The sequence below is a fragment of the Stegostoma tigrinum genome, chromosome 43 (assembly GCF_030684315.1).
Source record: "Stegostoma tigrinum isolate sSteTig4 chromosome 43, sSteTig4.hap1, whole genome shotgun sequence".
NCBI classification, from domain to species: domain Eukaryota; kingdom Metazoa; phylum Chordata; class Chondrichthyes; order Orectolobiformes; family Stegostomatidae; genus Stegostoma; species Stegostoma tigrinum.
Window position 1 is genome coordinate 10,638,729 of NC_081396.1, and position 20,134 is coordinate 10,658,862.

General features: G+C 46.3%; 1 protein-coding gene and 1 long non-coding RNA gene across 2 annotated transcripts in view; one reads left to right on the forward strand and one right to left on the reverse strand.

The window, feature by feature from the left end:
- LOC132206814 (uncharacterized) overlaps window positions 1–6,913 on the reverse strand; it is a 42,585-nt gene extending 35,672 nt beyond the window's left edge. The window contains exons 1-2 of the long non-coding RNA XR_009443174.1: window positions 6,629–6,913; window positions 5,118–5,255 (exon numbers count right to left, since the gene is read on the reverse strand). This is a non-coding gene — a long non-coding RNA (uncharacterized LOC132206814). The remainder of the gene's footprint in view (window positions 1–5,117; window positions 5,256–6,628) is intronic.
- Window positions 6,914–7,176: 263 nt separating this feature from the next.
- LOC125449049 (zinc finger protein Xfin-like) overlaps window positions 7,177–20,134 on the forward strand; it is a 99,449-nt gene continuing 86,491 nt past the window's right edge. Inside the window, exons 1-3 of the mRNA XM_059641840.1 lie at window positions 7,177–7,279; window positions 17,480–17,694; window positions 19,544–19,604. Coding sequence (XP_059497823.1) covers window positions 17,580–17,694; window positions 19,544–19,604 — 176 coding nt within the window. The 5' untranslated portion in view covers window positions 7,177–7,279; window positions 17,480–17,579. The remainder of the gene's footprint in view (window positions 7,280–17,479; window positions 17,695–19,543; window positions 19,605–20,134) is intronic.

Consider the following 20,134-nt stretch of genomic DNA (forward strand, 5'->3'; position numbering starts at 1 on the left):
GAATAGAAAGCAGTTGCTTCTTTGGACATAAAGAGTCAAGAACAAGGGAACATACCCTTTTATTTTAGGTGAAAGGTAGGAGGCTGAACCTTCAGAGTCCAGAGGAAGACCTTCTGAAGTGATGTCATGGATCAAAAAGCACTGTATGGCAAAAGCATTGGCAGCTGAAGAACCAACTTTAGGGGTAATCAAGACCGCCATGATAGCAATCACTTATTTTTTCTGGGGTATATACATTTTTACAAGAATAGATAGAATGCACAAAGACTGATTTGGCACAAAGTGAGAGTTAGAGTAAATATTCCTAGTTTATGTGGTTAAGGTTCAGAATGGCTGGGGAACTCAACTTTGTGGAATGCCCCTCCAGTAATATGGGAAATCAGGGACACCTCCAGTGTCCATGGCAACTATGTATGCAGGATCCATGTTTTGCTGCAGCTCCTGATTGACGGTATGGCGCTTGGACGCTATGGAGCATCAATGTTGGGGATAGCACGTTTAGCACACCACAAAAGGTGACACAAGACATTTAAAAAAAGATGTGGGCAGGTAGTGCAGCTGTCTCCTGTAACGGATACTGTTGAGGATATCTTGTGGGGGGCTGTGGATGAAATGGAATCTCGAGCAGTGGTGGCCCAGTTTGAGTTACCTCAGGTGGCTCTGCACAGCAGGTGAGGCAAGATTTGTACAGCTTTGTTGATTATGGGACTCCAGGGGAACTGACAGCAAACAAAACTCTAAATGGTATTACTGTCCTACTCTCAGGGTCATGGACATCCTCAAGCAGGAGGATGAAAAACAAGCATTCTTGGTCCCAACATGTACCCTGACATGGGTAAATAAATGGAATAAAATGCTGCAACAAGAATGGAGTTTAAAAAGTAGATTACAACTTTTACTAGTATTTTTTTAAATCTTCATATTACTTCCAGTGCCACAAGCTACTGCTTGTAATAGGAAGATAAGTGAGATGGATACATGGCTAGGAGGGAGTGCTTTAGACTGTTCGATCATTGGAATAATTTCTGGGGTCGGGCCAACTTTTTCAAAGTTCGATGAGTTGTGGCCCGATTTGGAGCATGTCTAATATTCTTGCTGGGAGGTTACACATTATTTTGGCAGAATAGATGCAATCAGGTATAGATTGAATGCTAGGATAGTTGAGTAGGTGAAGTCCTGAGCAGAAAGTGGATGGGGAGATCGATAAAGCTAAATTGCATCTTTCTTGCAAACAGCCTGGCTAAGGCAGATGAACTTAGTGTTACCAGCCTGTGAGAATTATTGCAACCACTGAGGTATGGTTAAAGGAAGGGCAGGATTGACATCTAAATATTGTATATAGACATTTCAGGCATGATGGGGCACATTGCAATGGTCACTTTGTCACTAATGCAATAATAGCAGAGGACATTCTAAAAGGGTCTACTCAGTTAGTCTCATTTACAGATTTTTTTGTTTAAAAAGCCAAAGGGGCAATTACTTTCCCAGGATTATACTTCATCTCCATCTTGACTAATAAGAGGTCTGGAGCAGATATGTAGGCATACGGAATGAACTGCCAGAGAAAGTGGCGGAAGTTGGTACAATCACAACACTTGAAGCATCTGGACAGACCCAGGAAGGGTCAAGGGGGTATCTGGTCAGCATGGACAAGTTGGACTGACAAGTCCGTTTCTATGCTGCTATTTCTCTGACTCTATAGGGCAGTGCAGTTGATGTGGCTTACAGGTACTACAGTAAGGCCTTTCACAAAGTCTCCCAAGGAAAGCTTGTCCAAAATTGGCTTGCAAATAAGAAGCAAAGGGTGGTGAAGGTGATTGAGAGTGGGAGCATGTGATCTGTTTTGTACGATACGGATCAGATTTGGGACTTCAGCTGTTTGTTACATACATTAACAACTTGAGATGTGAATGATATAATTCCCCTGGACAGGGGACTCCTGGCAGTAGGCCCAGAGCCTGGACTTTTGGAAGTGTCAACAAGATGATGGTGGCTTCAGCAGCAGCAGAGCCATGGTCTCCTGGGCCATCAGCATTGTTGTTGCTGTTCCCAGATCAGGGCTCCCTTGAGGACTTTGAAGAAGCCCTGGAACTATGCTTGAGACCCAATCTGAGCTGAAGATTAACTCCTAAGTAACTTATTTTTGTAACTCAATTGTGGTGACAAAGCACCTTCACTGTATCTTCAAGAAATATGACTACATATAAATAATTCATCTTAATTAGGTCTGACTGTGACTTTGCAACAACTAAATTAGTAATCAGACTGGACATAGGTGGGCTTTCCAGGTTATGAAGTCTCCTGTGCCAACAAGCTATCTTACTTAATTCTTATGGTTATGAGACCACATATTGTCAACAAATATGCTGGTTGGCCATCTAGGGCCCTGAAGAAACTTTTAAAAACCTTTTTAGCCGAGGCTTGGCTTTGTTTAGGGCTTTTGCTGAGAACCAACCTAGAATCCCTTTGATCAGCATATGCTGAGTGAGGCTATGCAATAGTCTGCAGCTGAGTGGTGCTCCCTAAAGTCAATTGCCCTGGCAAGAGTGTCTCCCATCTGAATACCCTGCAACTCTCATGCTCCAATGATAAAGCCAATTGCAGTTTGAAGGTCAGTTGGGCTTCAGCTAACAGGGGTTCTTGTGTAGTTACATCATTAATCACAGCAGACAGTCTTTTAGCATCACATGAAGTCAAGTGGCAGAACATGCAGCCCTCTACTCCAATCCCAACCTCACCATAAAACTTGCGGACAAGGGAGGCGCAGTTGCAGTGTGACGCACTGATCACTACATGGCCGAGGCCAGACGCCAACTCTCCGACCCCACCTCCTACCGCCCTCTTGATTGTGACTCCACCTCCGAACATCAAACCATCATCTCCCAAACCATCCACAACCTCATCACTTCAGGTGACCTCCAACCTCATTGTTCCCCAACCCCGCAACACCTGCTCTTTTTCCTTCAAAAAATCCACAAACCTGACCACCCTGGACGACCCATGCTGCTTGAAATGCTGTGTTCATCCAGCTCCACACCTTGTTATCTCAGAATCACTAGCATCTGCTGTTCCAATTATCTCTGACCCATTGTCTCCACCTGCTCCTGCCCCACCAAACTTATCTCCACCCATCTGGGCTCCATTTTCTCCTCCTTGGTCCAGGAACTCCCTACCTACGTCTGTGACGCCACCAATAGACGTCCAGTCCCTATACACCTGCATTTCCATGCAGACGGCCTAAAGGCCCTCCGCTTCTTCCTGTCCCGCAGGCCCGACCAGTCCCCTTCCACTGATGCCCTCATCCACTTAGCTGAACTTGTCCTCACCCTCAACAACTTCTCTTTAAAGTCCTCCCACTTCCTACAAAGGGGGTGGCCACAGGTACCTGCATGGACTCAAGCCAAGCCTGCCTCATTGTAGGTTACGTGGGAGAGTCCCTCTTCCGCACCTACACCAGCCCTAAACCCAACCTCTTCCTCCATTACATTGATGACTGTATCGGCGCTGCCTTGTGCTTCCACGAGGAGCTTGAACAGTTCATCCACTTCACCAATACCTTCCACCCCAACCTTAAGTTCATCTGGGCCATCTCCAATACCTCTCTCTCCCCCCATCTCTGGCAACCACCTAAAAACCAATGTCCATTTCAAGCCCTCCAACTCCCACCCACCTTCCTGCAAAAATGCCATCCCCATTCCCAATTCCTTCGCCTCCGCCGCATCTGCTCCCAGGATGAGGCATTCCTCTCCCATACATCGCAGATGTCCTCGTTTTTCAGGGACCACATCTTACTTCCCCACTGCCTTCAGTGGTTGAGAATGCTCTTGATCGTGTCTCCCACACTTCCGGCAACTCATTCCTCACACCCACAACCTGCAATAAAAACCAAAACAGAATCCCCCTCATCCTCAGGTACCACCCCACCAACCTCCGGATCCAACGCATCATCCTCCGACATATCCGCCACCTGAAATCCGACCCCACCTGTATCTCCCTTCCAGAGGGACAACTCTCTGGTGACTCCCTTGTCTGCTCCACACTCCCCTCCAGCCCCACCACACACAGCACTTTTCCCTGCAACTGCAGGAAGTGCTACACCTGCCACTACATCTGCCCCCTCACCCCATCCCAGGGACAAAGAAGACTTTCCACATTAAGCAGATGTTCACCTGCACATCTGCTAATGTGGTATCCAGCATCTGCTGTTCCCATTGTGGCCTCCGCTACATCGGGGAAACCAAGCGGAGGCTTGGAGAGTGCTTTGCAGAGCACCTACGCTCAGTTCACACTACACAACTGCACCTTCCAGTCGTGAACCATTTCCACTCCCCCCTCCATTCCTCAGACAAGATGTGCCTGGGCCTCCTGCAGTGCCACAACAATGCTACCTAAAAGTTGCAGGATCAGCAAATCATATTCTGCTTGAGAACCCTGCAGCCCAATGGTATCAATGCGGACTTCACAAGCTTCAAAATCTCCCCTCCCCGTACCACCTCCCTAAACTGTCCTTCTTTCCACCTCTAGCCCCACCTCCATTTCCTAACTACTAACCTCATCCTGCCACCTTGACTTGTCAGTCCTCCCAGGACTGACCTATCTCCTCCCTACCTCCCCACCTACATGCACCTTTACTGGCTCCATCACCGCCACTTTGACCAGTCTGTCTCCTCTCCACCTATCTTCTCCTCTATCCACCTTGGCCTCTCTCCCTATTTATTTTCAGAACCCCCTTCTCCTCCCCCATTTCTGAAGAAGGGTCTAGGCCTGAAAAGTCAGCTTTCCTGCTACTCTGACACTGCTTGGCCTGCTGTGTTCATCCAGCTCTACACTTTGTTATCTCAGATTCTCCAGCATCTGCAGTTCCTACTATCTCTGGCAGAAACTAGTGTCTGATCCTCATAAAAACTCCCAACACTGATTCCCCTGCTTCTCAAATTGCCAAATTAAAAGCCATTGGGCCTCAGGATTAGAGGAGGTTCAGTGCGGGCTCTGCGTTTTTTTTTCCTCCAGTGAGAGAGACACAGCAAAGCAGCTTTAGCCTCAACCTCTCTTTTGCGGAAGAATCCACTGTTTTACGTTAGATATGAACTGTTTTCTATCACTTCAATTGCACCCACCTGCACCTGCACACATTAGAAAGGAATGTGTTGTCACCACTTCAGCTATTGTCTGTATTATGTCGACCATTGTAGATCCTTTGAACATTCCACATCATCTCGCTGACCTCTGCAGCATTTTTCGTGATTCATAGATGCCTGCAATGTCACAAAGTTACACAGCTCATTTTAAATTTTCTCGTCCAGTCACACAAAATCCAAGAGCTTAAAAAGAAAATTTGTACCCAAAAACAAAGTTTTGTGATTTGTAGATTCTCTTGCCCTTTTTGCCCACAAAGCACTTTCTGACATCTTTGGCATTTGAGCGTTTTGCTGGTTAAGATTTGTCCATATGGGGCTTAAAATTATGTACTCTGCTTCTACCACTCATCCAGGACAAGAGCAACAAATGTTTACAACTGGACGGCACGCTAGCTGAGTGCCTAGCACTGCTGCCTTACAATGACAGGGACCTGGGTTCAATTCCACACTCAGACAACTGGTTCTGTGGAGTTTGCATGTTCTCCCTGTGTCTGTGTAGGTTTCCACTCAGTCCAAAAAGGCAGATTGGCCACGCTGAAGTGCTCATAGTGTTCATGGATGTGTAGATTAGGTGGGTTATAGTGGATTGGACCACATGGGATGTTTGGAGGGTTGGTCCAAAAGCCTGTTTCCACATGATAGGGATTCTACAAACACGCAGAAATATTTGTAACCTGTCCGATCCTTCTTCCCAAGGCTACTCACTCCTTTACCCTCTCTGGATACATCTGAGTGGGTTCACGTGCTCTTTTAAAACCAACCCATTGAATTCAGCAGGCTCTGATTGATAGAATGTTGTGACAAAAAGTGTCATAGAATCCCCTATCATAGAATTAGCCCTTTAAGTGACTTTGGCCTTCCAAAGAGCATTTTCTCAACTCAACTGCACCACACCACCCCCCTCCCCCGCCACCGGCCCTCCATCCCTGTTACCCCATATTTCCCATAACTAAGCTAGCTAGCCTGCACATCCTGGACACAGTGGGCAATTTAGCACAGCCAATCCACCTAAACTGCACATCTTTGGATTGTGGGAACAACTGGAGCAAACCCACTGGGAGAACATGCAAGCTTCATCCTGAGTCACTGTGCCACCCACATACAAACAAATGGTTAATGAAAATGGAAACTTGCCCAGCCCCTACAGTGCCCACTGCTCTCTGAAGTTCTCACCAGTAGGCAGCACACGCCTCTCTGCAAGAGTGTGGACATCACCACGAAGACAGTCGAGAACAATAGCCACAATAAAACAAACCACCCAGCGACCCGCCCCACAACAAAAATACTGCGGATGCTGTGAATCCTAAACAAAAACAGAAATTGCAGGAGAACTTCAGCAGTGGATCGTAACGAAGGGTCACTGGACCTGAAACATTAACTCTGCTTTCTCTCCACAGATGCTGCCAAATTTGCTAAGTTTCCTTCCCACCCCACCTCCTTAGCAAATTTTGTTCTTGTTTAGGAAAAGTTGAAACCGTGCACCATGCTACCTGGACTTGTTCACGTCCAGGAAAGAGGGCCCCCTCCTGGCACAATGTCCACCCAGATCGGAAGGGGAGCAGGCGTGGATGAAGTGCAATTAATACACACGCCCCTCAAGCCGTGGATATACTCGGCTTTGTCTCCCTATCCACACATCTCACTGTATTTGCTTCCCGAATTCTCTGCAGAATCACTCCTTCACCGTACTTCGTGTATTGGTTCACTACGGGATTTGAACCTATTGCTCCAGCGCCAGGGGCAATGAACTATTCCACGGCGCTGGGACCGAAATCACTCTGTCCCGCCCTTTCACGGTAGAACAAACCTATATGACAAAGGCCAACTAGACCCCGCCCCTTCCCCAGACGTCACGCGCCCTCGGCCCCTCCCAACAAGTCGGAGGGAGGGGGAGGACCTGACTCCGTTGCCATAACAGTCACCCGCCGAGGGGAGGGGATGGGTGAGGATGGCCGCGCAGGCGTAGGCCATCAGATGTTGGGGGAAGCGGGCGGGTGGGAAGGCAGTGCGCAGGCGCGGGGTGAGGCCCATTGTTGGACGTTGCCCGAGGAGGAGGAGGATGGCGGCGATGGCCGGAGCTAGGGCCGGGGCTAGGGCAAGGGCTGGGGCTCTGCACCCTCCTCCCAGTCCCGCCGCGTCAGGTAACTGGAGGCTAGCGACGCCGCCTGACTGGTTGGCGGCTCGATGGGGATCTTTGGGGGAGGAGCGTGAGCAGCGGAGGAGGGGGTTGCACCCGACCCTCGGCCGGAGCTGTAAATGGCGGAGGGGCGATCGGGTTGGAAGCTGAGGGGAAGGTGGGGTGAAAACTCCTGGCCTCGAGGTCGCCATTTTGGAGCAGCGGGGTTCGGTTGGAGCATGCGCGGCCGCCATCTTACTGCAGGAAGAAGGGGCCGAGCCAACTTGGGTCTGACCTGACAGTGCCCATCCGTTGTCCCAGTGACCGATTGTAGACGCGGCCAGGCCCTGACGTCACAATGCCCCCGTTGTCCCAATGGTCCATCACAGACAGGACCTGCCTCTGACCTAACAATGCCACCCCCCCCTTTGTCACAATGACCAATCATAGACAACGTTCTGCCTTCACAATACCGCCCCCCCGCCATTGTTCCATTAACCAATCATATCTACATCATGGGTCTGTATTCATAATTCCCCTCGGCACCTATTGTCCCAGTGACCAGTCAGATGCAGGTCATATAACTGGGGGCAATGCTGGGGGTGGAGGTTAGCAATCGATGAGGACTGATGGTGGTGGAGGTAAATTTGAGTTATTGATGGTCATACCCAATAGTTTTCAATGCAGAGCATGACAGCAGTTTTTTTGGACTGTCATCAATCCTGGGTATTTATTCCATGGCTGATACTTCATGCTTTCAAATGGCCAAAAATGTCAAGTGTTCAGTTATCCGTTTGGCTAAGTAGCACTGCAAGTCTAACAATGCCAGGCAGTGGTAAAACTGGACCGTTTGCAGCACTGCCAGTTTGTTGAAGCTTTGCTTGATAACATGCAATTAGAATATTGCTCAAAGGAGGAAACGAGTGAAGATTTCTTGTCTTGCACTCATCAAGAGTAGACCATAATAAGCTTGAGAGTTGGAATCCAGGGCGACAAGTTTATACAGCAGGAGGACAGCATACTGATTGGTCTGATCATTGTTGACATGAAGATACAACCAGAAATATCAACTGTCAGTGTTAGTCCTCAGACCAGGCCATTGGGCATTGTGTCACGAAGGGAATTCAGTCCCAGGGTGATGCCAGGCAATGCATGCTATACAGAAGGACGTAATTATTTAAACGCAATTCAACTCCTCACGTTTGGTGAGAGTTTTTTTTTCAGTTATCCATATCACCATCGCAACTCGCTTCTGGCTATTTAAACATGATGGTTGGTACTCCTGGACATTTGTTGATAGGGAGTGGTCAGTAACCGTTGATGGTTATCAATCAGGGACGGTTAACAATTCCTGACGTTTATTAATAAGGAAAATTTGGTAATCCTGGATAATTAGTAATATGGGACAGTCACTAATATTGGATGATTATGAATATGTGACAGTCAGTAATTCTAGAAAATTATTAATACTTGATGGTTGATCATCCTAGACAGTTAGTAATATGAGATATTCGATAATCCCAGACAGTAATTAATATGGTATGGTTGGCAATATTGGATGGTTCTTAGTATGGAGTGGGTGGTAATCATGATGGTTATTCATCACAGACAGGCAGTAATCCCTGGCAGTCCTTATTGCAGGATGAGCAGTACTCGTGGCTGGTTATTAATATGGGCGAATTGATAATTCTCGATGATTGTTGAAATTTGATAATCGTGGATAGTTATTAATATGGGAAGAGTTATAATCCCTGGTGGTCATGAATATGGGGTGTTGCTAATCCCAGATAGTTAGTCTGGTAATCCCAGACATTCGTTAGCTCCACGTTAAGAGGGCACAGACAGTAATATCAGGCAGTTAGTAATATGGTGTTTTAGTTTATCCTGGATGGCCAATAGTACAAAAACATCACTAATCCTAAATGGCCATCTGTATGGGATAGTTGGTAATCCCAACAGACCTTAATACAGGCTGGTCAGTAATCTCAAATGGGTGTTAATAAGAGACAGTTGGTAATATGGGTTGGTTAGTCATCTCAGATAGTTATTAGAATGGGACAGTCATTAATCCTGGACAATTATCAACCTAGAAAAATCCGTCATCCTGGAAAGTGAGTAATGCTGGAAAGTCAGAAATCCCAGATGGTTATTAATATAAGACAGTAGGTAATGTCAGGCAGCCATTAACATGCAATGGTTCGTAATCCTACGTTATTGATACAGGATGCCAGATAATCCCAGGCATTTGTTAATCGTGGGCAGTCATCAGTACGGGAAGGTCGACAATCTCAGGCAATAATTATCAAAGGACATGCTCAGTGATTTTGGAGGTTATTATTACTGGCATTGTTAAACTCAGGCAGTTATTGATACAGGTCCAGGTGGTGATCCCAGGCATTTATAATATGGGATGGTCTATAATCTGGGAAATTCTATTCTCTGGGATGGTCTGTAATCTCGCATATTCACTGTTTGTTTTGCTGGTTGGTTATGAATACAAAATGGTCAGGCATACCAGTTGATCTGTGTGGTTGTTAATCCAGGTCATTCCCAGTGCACGGTGAATCCTACCCTTCGGGCCATGTGTACTGTCTGTTGTAAAATGGTCCGCCAACCTCACCAGAGAAGTAATGTGTTTGTGTGTACTGGGAGAAAAACAGTCTTCAGTGAAGACTTTATTTCAGTTTTTACAATAGAAAAGGATGACACAGGTATAGCCATCAGGCTGGACGACTTTGAAATGTTAAGAGAGAATTAACATAGAGAGATCGAAGGTACTAATTGTTTAACTGCCTCAAAAGTGGATAAACTTGCAGACCTGGTCACAAGTTAAGGGAAGCAAGAAATATTGGGGGTCTTGGCAGTAATTATCAGATCCTCTCTGGACATAGGTGAGGTGTCACAGAACTGGAAGGCTGCCAGTATTATCCCATTGTTTAAAAAAGGGAGGACTGGATAGGCCAGGAAAGTACAGGCCAGTTCGTTGAATCTGTGTGGTGGCTGGGTTATTAATGAATATTATCTGCACTTGGAAAAATCAGATTTATCAGGGCTAGTCAGTGTGGATTTGTTACGTTTGACAAACTTGATTGAATCTTTTGAAGAGAGTTGATAAAGGCAATGAGTTTGATGTGATTACTGGACTTTTTTGAGGTTTTCACAAGGTGTCTCATTGCAGACAGGCATCAGTGCTGGGCTTCTTAATGCAGTTGATAGCGTTTTTGTGGATTTCAGCAAAGCCTTTGGCAAGATCCCTCATGGGAGACTGATAAAGAAATAAAAGCACATAGGATCCAGGGTAAATTAACAGGTTGGGTACAAAATTAGCATATTGGCAGGAGGCGGAGGGTGGGTGGTAGAAGACTGTTTATATATCTATCATTAAACGGTAGGGGACATGGCACCGATTCCTTCACACCATCCTGCAATCACAAACAATGTTATGATACAAAGACAGACACTGAATCAAATCAGCCTCCCTACCTTTGTTTTCAGAGCTGAGTAAAATTAAAACCTTCAAAGACCCTCCGAATTGACCTCAGTGATTCCTAAACAGACTTATGCAGCTATTCGCACTGTATGCTTTGGCAACCTTCTACACTGTCCACAACTCCACTTTGTCTTTGTAACATATGCAAACTTGGTAATACACCCTTCTACATTTTCGTCCAAGTCATTTGTGTATACATCACAAATTAGAGGTCACAGTCCAAGCCCCAGCACAACACCATTAATCACGGACCTCCAGCCAGAAAAAAACACCTTTCCACTAATACCCTCTGCATTCAATGGGCCAGCCAAGTCTGAATCCACATGGTGAAGTCACTGTGGTTGCCGTGCACCTTAATCTTCTGGATGAACCTACCATGTGGGACCTTGTTGAAAGTCTGATTAATATCTGTATAAGACAACATCCACTGCTCTACCTTCATTGATCGCCATTATTGTCTGATTGAAAACTTTAATCCAGTTAGTAAGCCATGACCTGCCCCACACAAAGCTGACTGTCCCCAGTTATTCCATGCTTTTCCAAATGTGTGTAAATCCTAACCTTAAGAATTGTCTCCCAACCACCAAAGTGAGACTCACCAGTCTGCAGTTTTCTGGATTATCCCTTTCTCCCTTCTTGAAAAGAGAAACATCATTAGCTATTTGCCAGTCCTGCAGGACCTCTTCAGTGACTAGCGAGAATACAAAGATCTTGGCCTCGGCCCCAGCAAACTCCTCTCTTGCCTCTCTCAATAACCTGGCATAGATACTATGGTGCACTGGGGAGTTATCTGCCTAATGCTCTTCACTAGACTCAATGCCACTCCTTTCTTGGTTTCAAAGAGGAGGATACTCTCAGGCTACAGTGTGATATTGATCAATTGGAAAATTGGGTAAAGCAATAGCAGATGGCATTTAATCCTGATTAGTGCAAGGCTATGCATTTAGAGATATCTAGTAAAAGAAGTACAGGCACAATGTATGGTAGATCTCGAGGGAGTACTGAGGAGCAAAGTGCTTTTGGTATTCAAGTCCATAGATCTCTGCAGGTGTTAGTACAAGTAGACAGGGTGGTGAAGAAGGCAGACAGGATACTTGTCTTTATTAATCAAGGTGTAGAATATAGGAGCAGGAGGGAAGTAACATCCGAGTGGTGTTATCGCTTGTCCATAAAACCAGAGAACCATTTCTGGGGCCCAGGTTTGAATCCCTCCCCAGTAGTCGCTGGAATTTGAATTCAACTAAAAGTAGAAGTGTACTAATGATGACCATAAATCCATTGTTGATTGTCAGAAAAATCCATTGTTGATTGTCAGAAAAACCCATCGAGATCACTAATGTCTTTTAGCGGAGGAATTGGCCATCCCTATCTGGTCTGTCCTATATGTGACTCCAGACGCACAGCAATGTGGTTGACTCTTAACTGCCTTCTGAGCAATTAGGGATTGGCATTAAATGCTGGCCTTGCCAGCAACATCCTCATTGCACAAATGAATGAAAAAAGAGAAAGTCTTGTTACAACTTTATAACAGAGTAGTTAGGCCACAAACAGAATCATAGAATCCCTACAGTGTGGAAACAGGCCGTTCGGCCAACAAGTCCACACCGAAGCTTAGAGCATCCCACCCTGACCCGTCTCCCTATAACTCACCTAATACATATCCCTATGGGCAATTTAGCTTGGCCAATTCACCTAGCCTACACATCTTTGGACTGTGGGAGGAAACCAGAGCACCCGGAGGAAACCCACGCAGACACGGGGAGAATGTGCAAACACTACACAGGCAGTCGCCCAAGGCCGGAATCAAACCTGGGTCCCTGGTGGTGTGAGGCAGCAGTGCTGACCACTGACCAACGTGCCACCCTGAATACTGTCTGAGGTCCCATAATCACACTGTTGGAAGAATAGAAGGATGCGATTGCACTGGAGAGGGAAGAGAGCATATTCAGTAGGGATGTTGCTTGGGATGGTAAATCTTAGTTATGAGGAGAGAATAAATAGGCTGAATTTGTTTTCCTTCAAGCAAAGGAGGCTGTTGGCGTGCTTGTGAGTGTAAGGTGGTGAGATCTGATTGAGATATACAATATTAGGAGAGACATAGATGGGATAGATCGTGAAAATCTTTTCCCCATAAACAGCCATGTCTAAGACCAGAGGATGTAAATTTAAAGTGAGGAGTAAGTGGTTTAGAGCATATCTGCATGAGCCTTGGGGGCCAAGGCAAAGTGGCATGTTGGATCCAAAATTGGTTGAGAAGCAGGATACAGAGGCTGATGGAGGAGAGATGTTTCTATGACTGTAAGTCTGTTTCTAGTGAGGTTCCACAGCGCTCAGTGCTGGGACTGTTGTAGTTTGTGGTGTAGCTTAATGATCTGGACATAAAGCATTGGGGTTGGAACTCTTGAAGAGCATTACAGACGATACGTCCCCATGGCCTGATGGTATCTACCCTGCATTATTGAGAGAGGAAAGAGAGGAGCTTTGTATCCTTGCTAGCCACTGGACAGGTTCCGGAGGGCTAGCAAGTAGTTAAAGTTGTTCCTGTGCTCTAGAGAGAAATAGGGATAATCCAGGAAACTACAGATCAGTTTCACCTTGGTGGTTGGGAAGCTGCAGGAAAGAATTCTTAGGGATAGGGTTTATGCGTATTTGGAAAAGCATGGAGTAATTAGGGACAGTCAGCATGGCTTTATGCAGGTCAGGTCATGTTGTAGTAACTTGATTGAATTTTTCAAGGAGGTGACGAAGGTGGTCCATGAGGCTAGAGCAGTGTATGTTGTTTCCATGGATTTTAATAAGTCTTTCAACAAGGTCCATCATGGTAGGCTCTTCCAGAAGATTAAGAAGCCTGAGATCCACGGTGACTTTGCCGTGTAGATTCGGAATTGGGTTGCCCATAGAAGACTGTTTCAGGCTGAAGGTCCTTGTCTGGCGATGTTCCGCAGGGATTTATATTGGGATCTCTGCTCTTTGATACATAAATGACTTTGATGAAAATGTAAATGGGTGGGTTGGTAAGTTTGGATACAGTTGAAAGATCAGTGGAGTTGTGGACAGTGTAGATGGTGGCCAAAGGATACAGAGGGATAAAGATCAGTTGCAGATATGGGCGGGGAAATGGCAGGTGGAGTTTATGTGTGAAGTGCTGCACTTTGGGAGATCAAATGTTGACGAAAAGTTACAGTTAATGGCAGGTCTCTGAACAGCACTGAAGTATAGAAGGATCTCGGGGTGCAAGTCTATGGCTCCCTGAAAGTGCCAGAGAAAAGGGATAGAATGATAAACAAGCATTGGGGATAAAAGGACATAGAATCCCTACGGTGTGGAAACAGGCCATTTGGCCCAATAAGTCAACGCCGACCCACCAAAGAGCAATCCCCCACACCCATCCCCCTACCCCTACATTTCTCGTGTCTAACACAAACATCCTTGGACACATTGGGCAATTTAGCATGGCCAATTGACACACCCTGCACACCTTTGGACCGTGCCCGGAAACCTGAGCACCCGGAGGAAACCCACGCAGACACAGGGAGGATGTGCAAACTCCACACAGGCAGTCGCCCAAAGGTGGATTTAAACCCAGTTCCCTGGCTCTGTGAGGCAACAGTGCTAACCAATGAGCTACCGTGCCACATGTTTGTTCTTTACTGGTCGGGGAATTGAGCACAGAAGTTTGGATGTCACGTTGCAACTTTGTAAGGCCTTGGCTCGGACAAATTTAGGGTGTTGCATTCAGTTCTGTTTGCCACATCACAGGAAGAATATGGAGGTTTTGGAGAGGGTACAGAAGAAATTTACCAGGATGCTACCTAAAGTATACGGTATGAGCTGGTGGGAAACTTGATACGCACCTGTAAAATTATGAGACGCATAGATAGGGTTGATGGTCAGAATCTTTTTCGATGCGTTTTGAGTTGGTTAGGATTATGTTTGCTAGATTGCAAAGAATCAGCAGGATTATTTAGAAAGAGATAACATTCCAATAGGACTTGACAGGCTACAGATGTAGGAAGGATGTTCCTGATGGCATGGGAGTCCAGAAATAGGGCTCACAATCCAAAGATTCGGGGTAAATAATTTAGAACTGAGTTGGGGAGCAATTTCTTCACTCAGAGTGGTGACCCTGTGGAATTTGCTGCCATAGAAAGCAGTCAAGGCCAAAACATTATATGATTTCAAGAGGGAGGCGGATACAGGGCTTTGGGCTAAAGGAATCAAAGCACTTTGGGAATACTGTGATAAATTCTAGTCTCCCTGCTATATGAAGGATGTTGTGAAACGTGAAGGGGTTCAGAAAAGATTTACAAGGATGTTGCCAGGATTGGAGGGTTTGAGCTACTGAGAAAGGCGGAATAAACTGGGGCTATTTTCCGTGGATCTTCGGAGGCTGAGAGGTGACCTTGTAGAGGTTTACAAAATCATGAGGGGCATGTAGAGGGTGAACAGCCAACTTGGGGTATCTAAAACTAGAGGTGATAGGTTTAATTTGAGAGGGGAAAGATTTAAAAGGGACCTAAGGGGGCAACCTTTCCACATAGAGGGTGGTGCGTGTATGGAATGAGCTGCCAGAGGAAGTGGTGGAAGCTTGTAAAATTACAACATTTAAAACACATCTGCGTGGGCATATGAATAGGAAGGATGTAGAGGGACATGTGCTAAATACTGGCAAATGGGACTAAATTAATTTAGGATATCTGGTCGACATGGATGAGTTGTACCAAAGGGCCAGTTTTTATGCTGTACAGCTTTCAGACTCATATGGGTGAAAACCAAAAACAGGCCTTTAAATTGGATGATCAGCAAAAACATAATGGAGGACTGAATGACCAGCGCTGGTTTTTATTTTCTGTTTCTATAGGACGGGGAGAGAGAGAAACACAAAGAAACTGAACAAGACAGAAAGACAGAGAAGTATTAGACTGACAGAGTGTAGAGAGAGGGAGAAAGAAAGAGAGAAAGCAGACCAATGTGAGACAGGAAGAGACCTTCTTTGGCACTGCATTCATCCTTGGGTCAAGCTTGGATATTGTTCAGGTCATGATACATAATAATGTGAACTGCTTCATTATCTGAGGAGGCATGACTGGTGTTGAATTTTGCCAGCTTGTCAGCAATTATCTTTGACCTCCCAGTTTGGAGCCTGGTCCTGAGCTTGCGAAGTCACTACAAAGCTGCTCTTCCCTCCCCTGAATTATCTCTGCTGTGTGCCCGGGTTTGGAAGACTCCCAAGTTGTCAAGCCAGTGCCCGGTGAGACCCTGCTAGCTCCAAGTTGTTGGTGACCAACAAACAGGTCTTTGCTTCGAAGATCATTGGTGGTCCTTCATAGACGAGGATGACTGTCTTCGACTCTGGCCTGAGTCTGTAGGTGACTGTACAGACCCAATGAGGCTACTGCAGGATTTGTTACACTTGGGGCGGGAACACTGGCGTGGCAGCACAGTCCTTTCACTGTTTTTGCCTGGCTTCCTCTTTTTTTTCTAGTGTCAAGTCTCAAGGTGCTCGAAGCTTTCTTGGACGCTGCTCCTTCACTTTGGACAGTCTTGGACCAGTAACTCCCAGGTGTCTATGGGAATGCCACACTTCCCCAGTGAGGCCTTGAGGTTATCTCTGAAGCACTTCCTCTGTCCATCTGGGGCTCCTCTGCCGTTTCAGAGCTGGGAGTAGAGCACCTCCTTGGGGAGTCTCGTGTTAGTCATCTGGATGACATGCCCAGCCCATTGTAGCCGATCAAGGTTGGGGGAGGTGCTTCAGTGCCTCGATGCTTGGGATGTTGGCCTGGTCAAGAACACTGGTGTTGGTCCAACGAATTTGCACGATCTTGTGCAAGCAACATTGGTGGTACTGCTCCAGTGCCTTGAGGTGTCTGATCTAGACAGGCCAAATCTCAGAGCCACGTAGGAGGGCAGGAACCACCACAGCTCTGCAAGCCATGATCTCAGTGTCAGATCTGATGTTGTTCTCAAACACCCTTTCCTACAGCCAGCCAAGCGCTGCGCTAGCATGCTGGAGGCGATGCAGGATCTTTTCATCAATAACTGTTTTGGCCAACAGGACACTTCCGAGATATTGGAAGTGATCAACATTCTCTAAGGCCTCCTTGTGGAACTTGTTGACTGGAGGTTTGCTCCACAATACCAGGCCAGGTTAAGTGAGGAACTCTCTATTACGGATGTTCAAGGTGAGAAAGGTGCTCCACTGTGCCTCGATAAAGGTTCTGACAATGGTCTAGTGATTGACATACACCAGCATCGTCTGTGTACTTGGGGTGACTTTGGCTTTGGCTTGAAGGCGGTGGAGATTGTGTAATTTCCGACAGATTCCATTAGTTAGTTCCGTCCAGCAGGCAGATTGTCAGCGGGGAGGTAAAGCATTGCAGCGAGGTAGCTGTTTGTTGCCCCATTTTGGTGCAGGATGATTTTGAATCAAGGGTTTGGTCATACATGTTGGCAGTAGGAGAATGCCGTTCAGCCCCTGTGCCTCATTCAGTCATATCATGTCAAATCCATGTTCCCACTGACATCCAATAACCTTTCACTCCCTTGACTTAAAAATCTATCTACCTCTGCCTTAAAAAATATTCAATGTCACACAACCCCTGAGAGAGAGAAATTTTATTTCAAACCAGCAATTCCTGATTTTTAAGCAGTGACTCCAAATTGTGGGTTCTCCCATGAAAGGCAACATCTGTCCCAAGCTTGGATATTGTCCAACTCTCTCGCATTTGAACATAGACAGCCTTCGTATCTGGAGAGCCTTGACTGGTGCTCAATATTGTGTAATCATCAGTGGACATCCCCACCTCTGACCTTATGATGGAGACAAGGTCATTTCATGAAGCAGCTGAAGATAGTTGGGCCTCGGACAGTACCCCAAGGAACCTCTGCAGATGTGTCCTGGACAAAGATGGCTGACGTTCACAAACCACAACCATCTTCCTCTGTGCCAGGTATGACTTCAACCAGTGGAGAGTTTGACCCCAATACCTGTTGATTCCAGGTTCACTGGGATACCTTGATGCCACACTCTGTCAAATGCAATCTTGATGTTAAGGGCTGTCAATCTCACCTCAACTCTGGAATTCAGCTCTTTTGTCCATGTTTAATCCAAGGCTGTCATGACGTCAGGAGCTGAGTGACCCTGGTGGAACCCAAACTGGGCGTCACTGAGTAGGCGCTGCTTGATAGCACTGTTGATGACACCTTCCATCACTTTCCTGGTGTTTGACAGGAGACTGACAGGGTGGTAATTGGCCGGGTTGGATTAGTCCTGCTTTTTGTGTACAGCACATTCCTGGGCAACTTTCCACATTGTTGGATAGATGCCAGCATTACAAATGCACTGGAAGAGCCTGGCTAAAGCAGTGGCAAGTTCTGGAGCACACATCTTCAGTACTATTGCTGGAATGTTGTTTGGATCCATAACCTTTGCACTATCCAGTGCCTCCAACTATTTCTTGATTCACCTGGAGTGAATTGAATTGAATTGGCTGGAGCCTGGTATCGGTGATGCTGGGAACCGCCAGAGGAGGCTGAGAGGGATCATCCATTCAGCATTTCTGGCTGAAAACTGCTATAAATGCTTCAGACTTGTCTTTAGTAATGAAGTGCTGGGCTCTTCAGTTATTGTGGATGGGGATATTAGTGGAGCCTCCTCCTCCTCCTCCAGTGAGTTGTTAATTGTCCTCCACCATCATTCATGACTAGATGTGGCAGGACTGCAGAGCTTAGATATGATCAGTTTGTTCTTGGTCACATAGTTCCAACACTTGCTGCTTATGCTGTTTGGTATGCAAGTAGCCCTGTTTGATCACTTTACCAGGCTGACACTTTATTTTCAGGTATGCCTAGTCCTGCTCCTGGCATGCCCTCCTGCACTCTTTATTTATCCAGGGTCAACACCCTGGCTTGACAGTAATAGTTGAGTGTGGGATATGCAAGACCGTAAGTTTGCAGATTGCACTTGATTGCAACACGAAAATTTTGGCGGCGAGTAGCTCACCTCGTGATTTCCCCCTACCTGTCCACTGTCTGGAAGGCGCAAGTCAGGAGTACGATAGAATACGGCCCATTTGTCTGGATGGGTGCAACTCCAACAACACTCGTGAAGCTTGTCACCATCCAGTTACAAAGCAGCTCTTACTTGATTGACACCACGTCTGTTCCCTCCACCACTGATGCTGAGTAGCAGCAGTGTATACTATCTACAAGATGCACTGCAGAAATTCACCATATATCTAATCTCTAATTCAATCTAATCTTTACACAGCACTTTCCAAAGCCACAACCACTTCCACCTAGAAGGACAGGTGCTGTAGATACCTTGGAACAGCACCACCCGCAACTCCTTACCGCCCTGACTTGGAAATACGTTGCCATTCCTCCACTGTCACTGGGCCAAAATCCCGGGATTCCCGCCTGCAGGCTATTATGTGCAACCCTACAGCATGTGAATTGCAGAGGTTCACCCTTACCCTTATCAAAGGTAGCTGGGGTCAGACAATAAAGATTGTCCAGCCAGTGATGCCCTTGTCCTACAAGTGAATAAGGAAAAATCAAGTCACACCTTGTTCTGTTAAGTTCCAGTGGCTAGAAGCTCTTTCTGTCCAACCTTTCCTCATAATGCAACCTGCCGATTCCAGGTATTAGTCTAATGCCCTCTGAGCTGCCTTCAATGCATTTACATCCTTCCTTAAATAAAGTGACCACATGTGGCCACAGAAGTGGTGGCCAAGTTTTGCTCGATGTTTTGCCCTGTGTCGCTGGTCAAGATTATAAACAGTGTTTCTTTCCTTGCAGATCTGTCTGCCCAGAAAACCTCAAACGCAGATTCACGAAAGGTGACCCAGCCCTTACCCAGGTGAGCTGTACTGCCTTGCTGAGTAATGATGGGGTTGAAGGAAGTGAATAAAGTATCACCCCAAGTTTGCAAAAATAAGTGGGAAAGCATGTGTTGCAAATGACAAAGCATGGAGAGGGAAATAGACAGGTCAAGGGAATGGACAGAAACTTGCCAGATGGGATGCCATGTGGGAAAATGTGAGATTATGCGCTTTGGCAGGAGGAATTAAAAGCTGAATATTATTTAAGTGGGGAAGGATTGCCAATTCTTAAAAGCCTGTCTGGTTAACTAGTATCACTGACGAAAGAAGTCTGCTTTATCGGGTCTACACTTTGTTACTGCAGTAAATGATTAACTCCTCGTTACCCATTGAAATGGCCTGGGGAGTCACTCAGTTAAAAGGCAAGGAGAGCTAGCAACAGTGTGAATAGACACCTTGTACCCAGTGCAGTGCCACCCTATCCTCAGTGTCACTTCCACTGAGTCTCTGAAGGTCTGGGTTCTCTCTTTTTCTATCCCATATCAGCCTGGTTTCTCCCTCCTCGTGT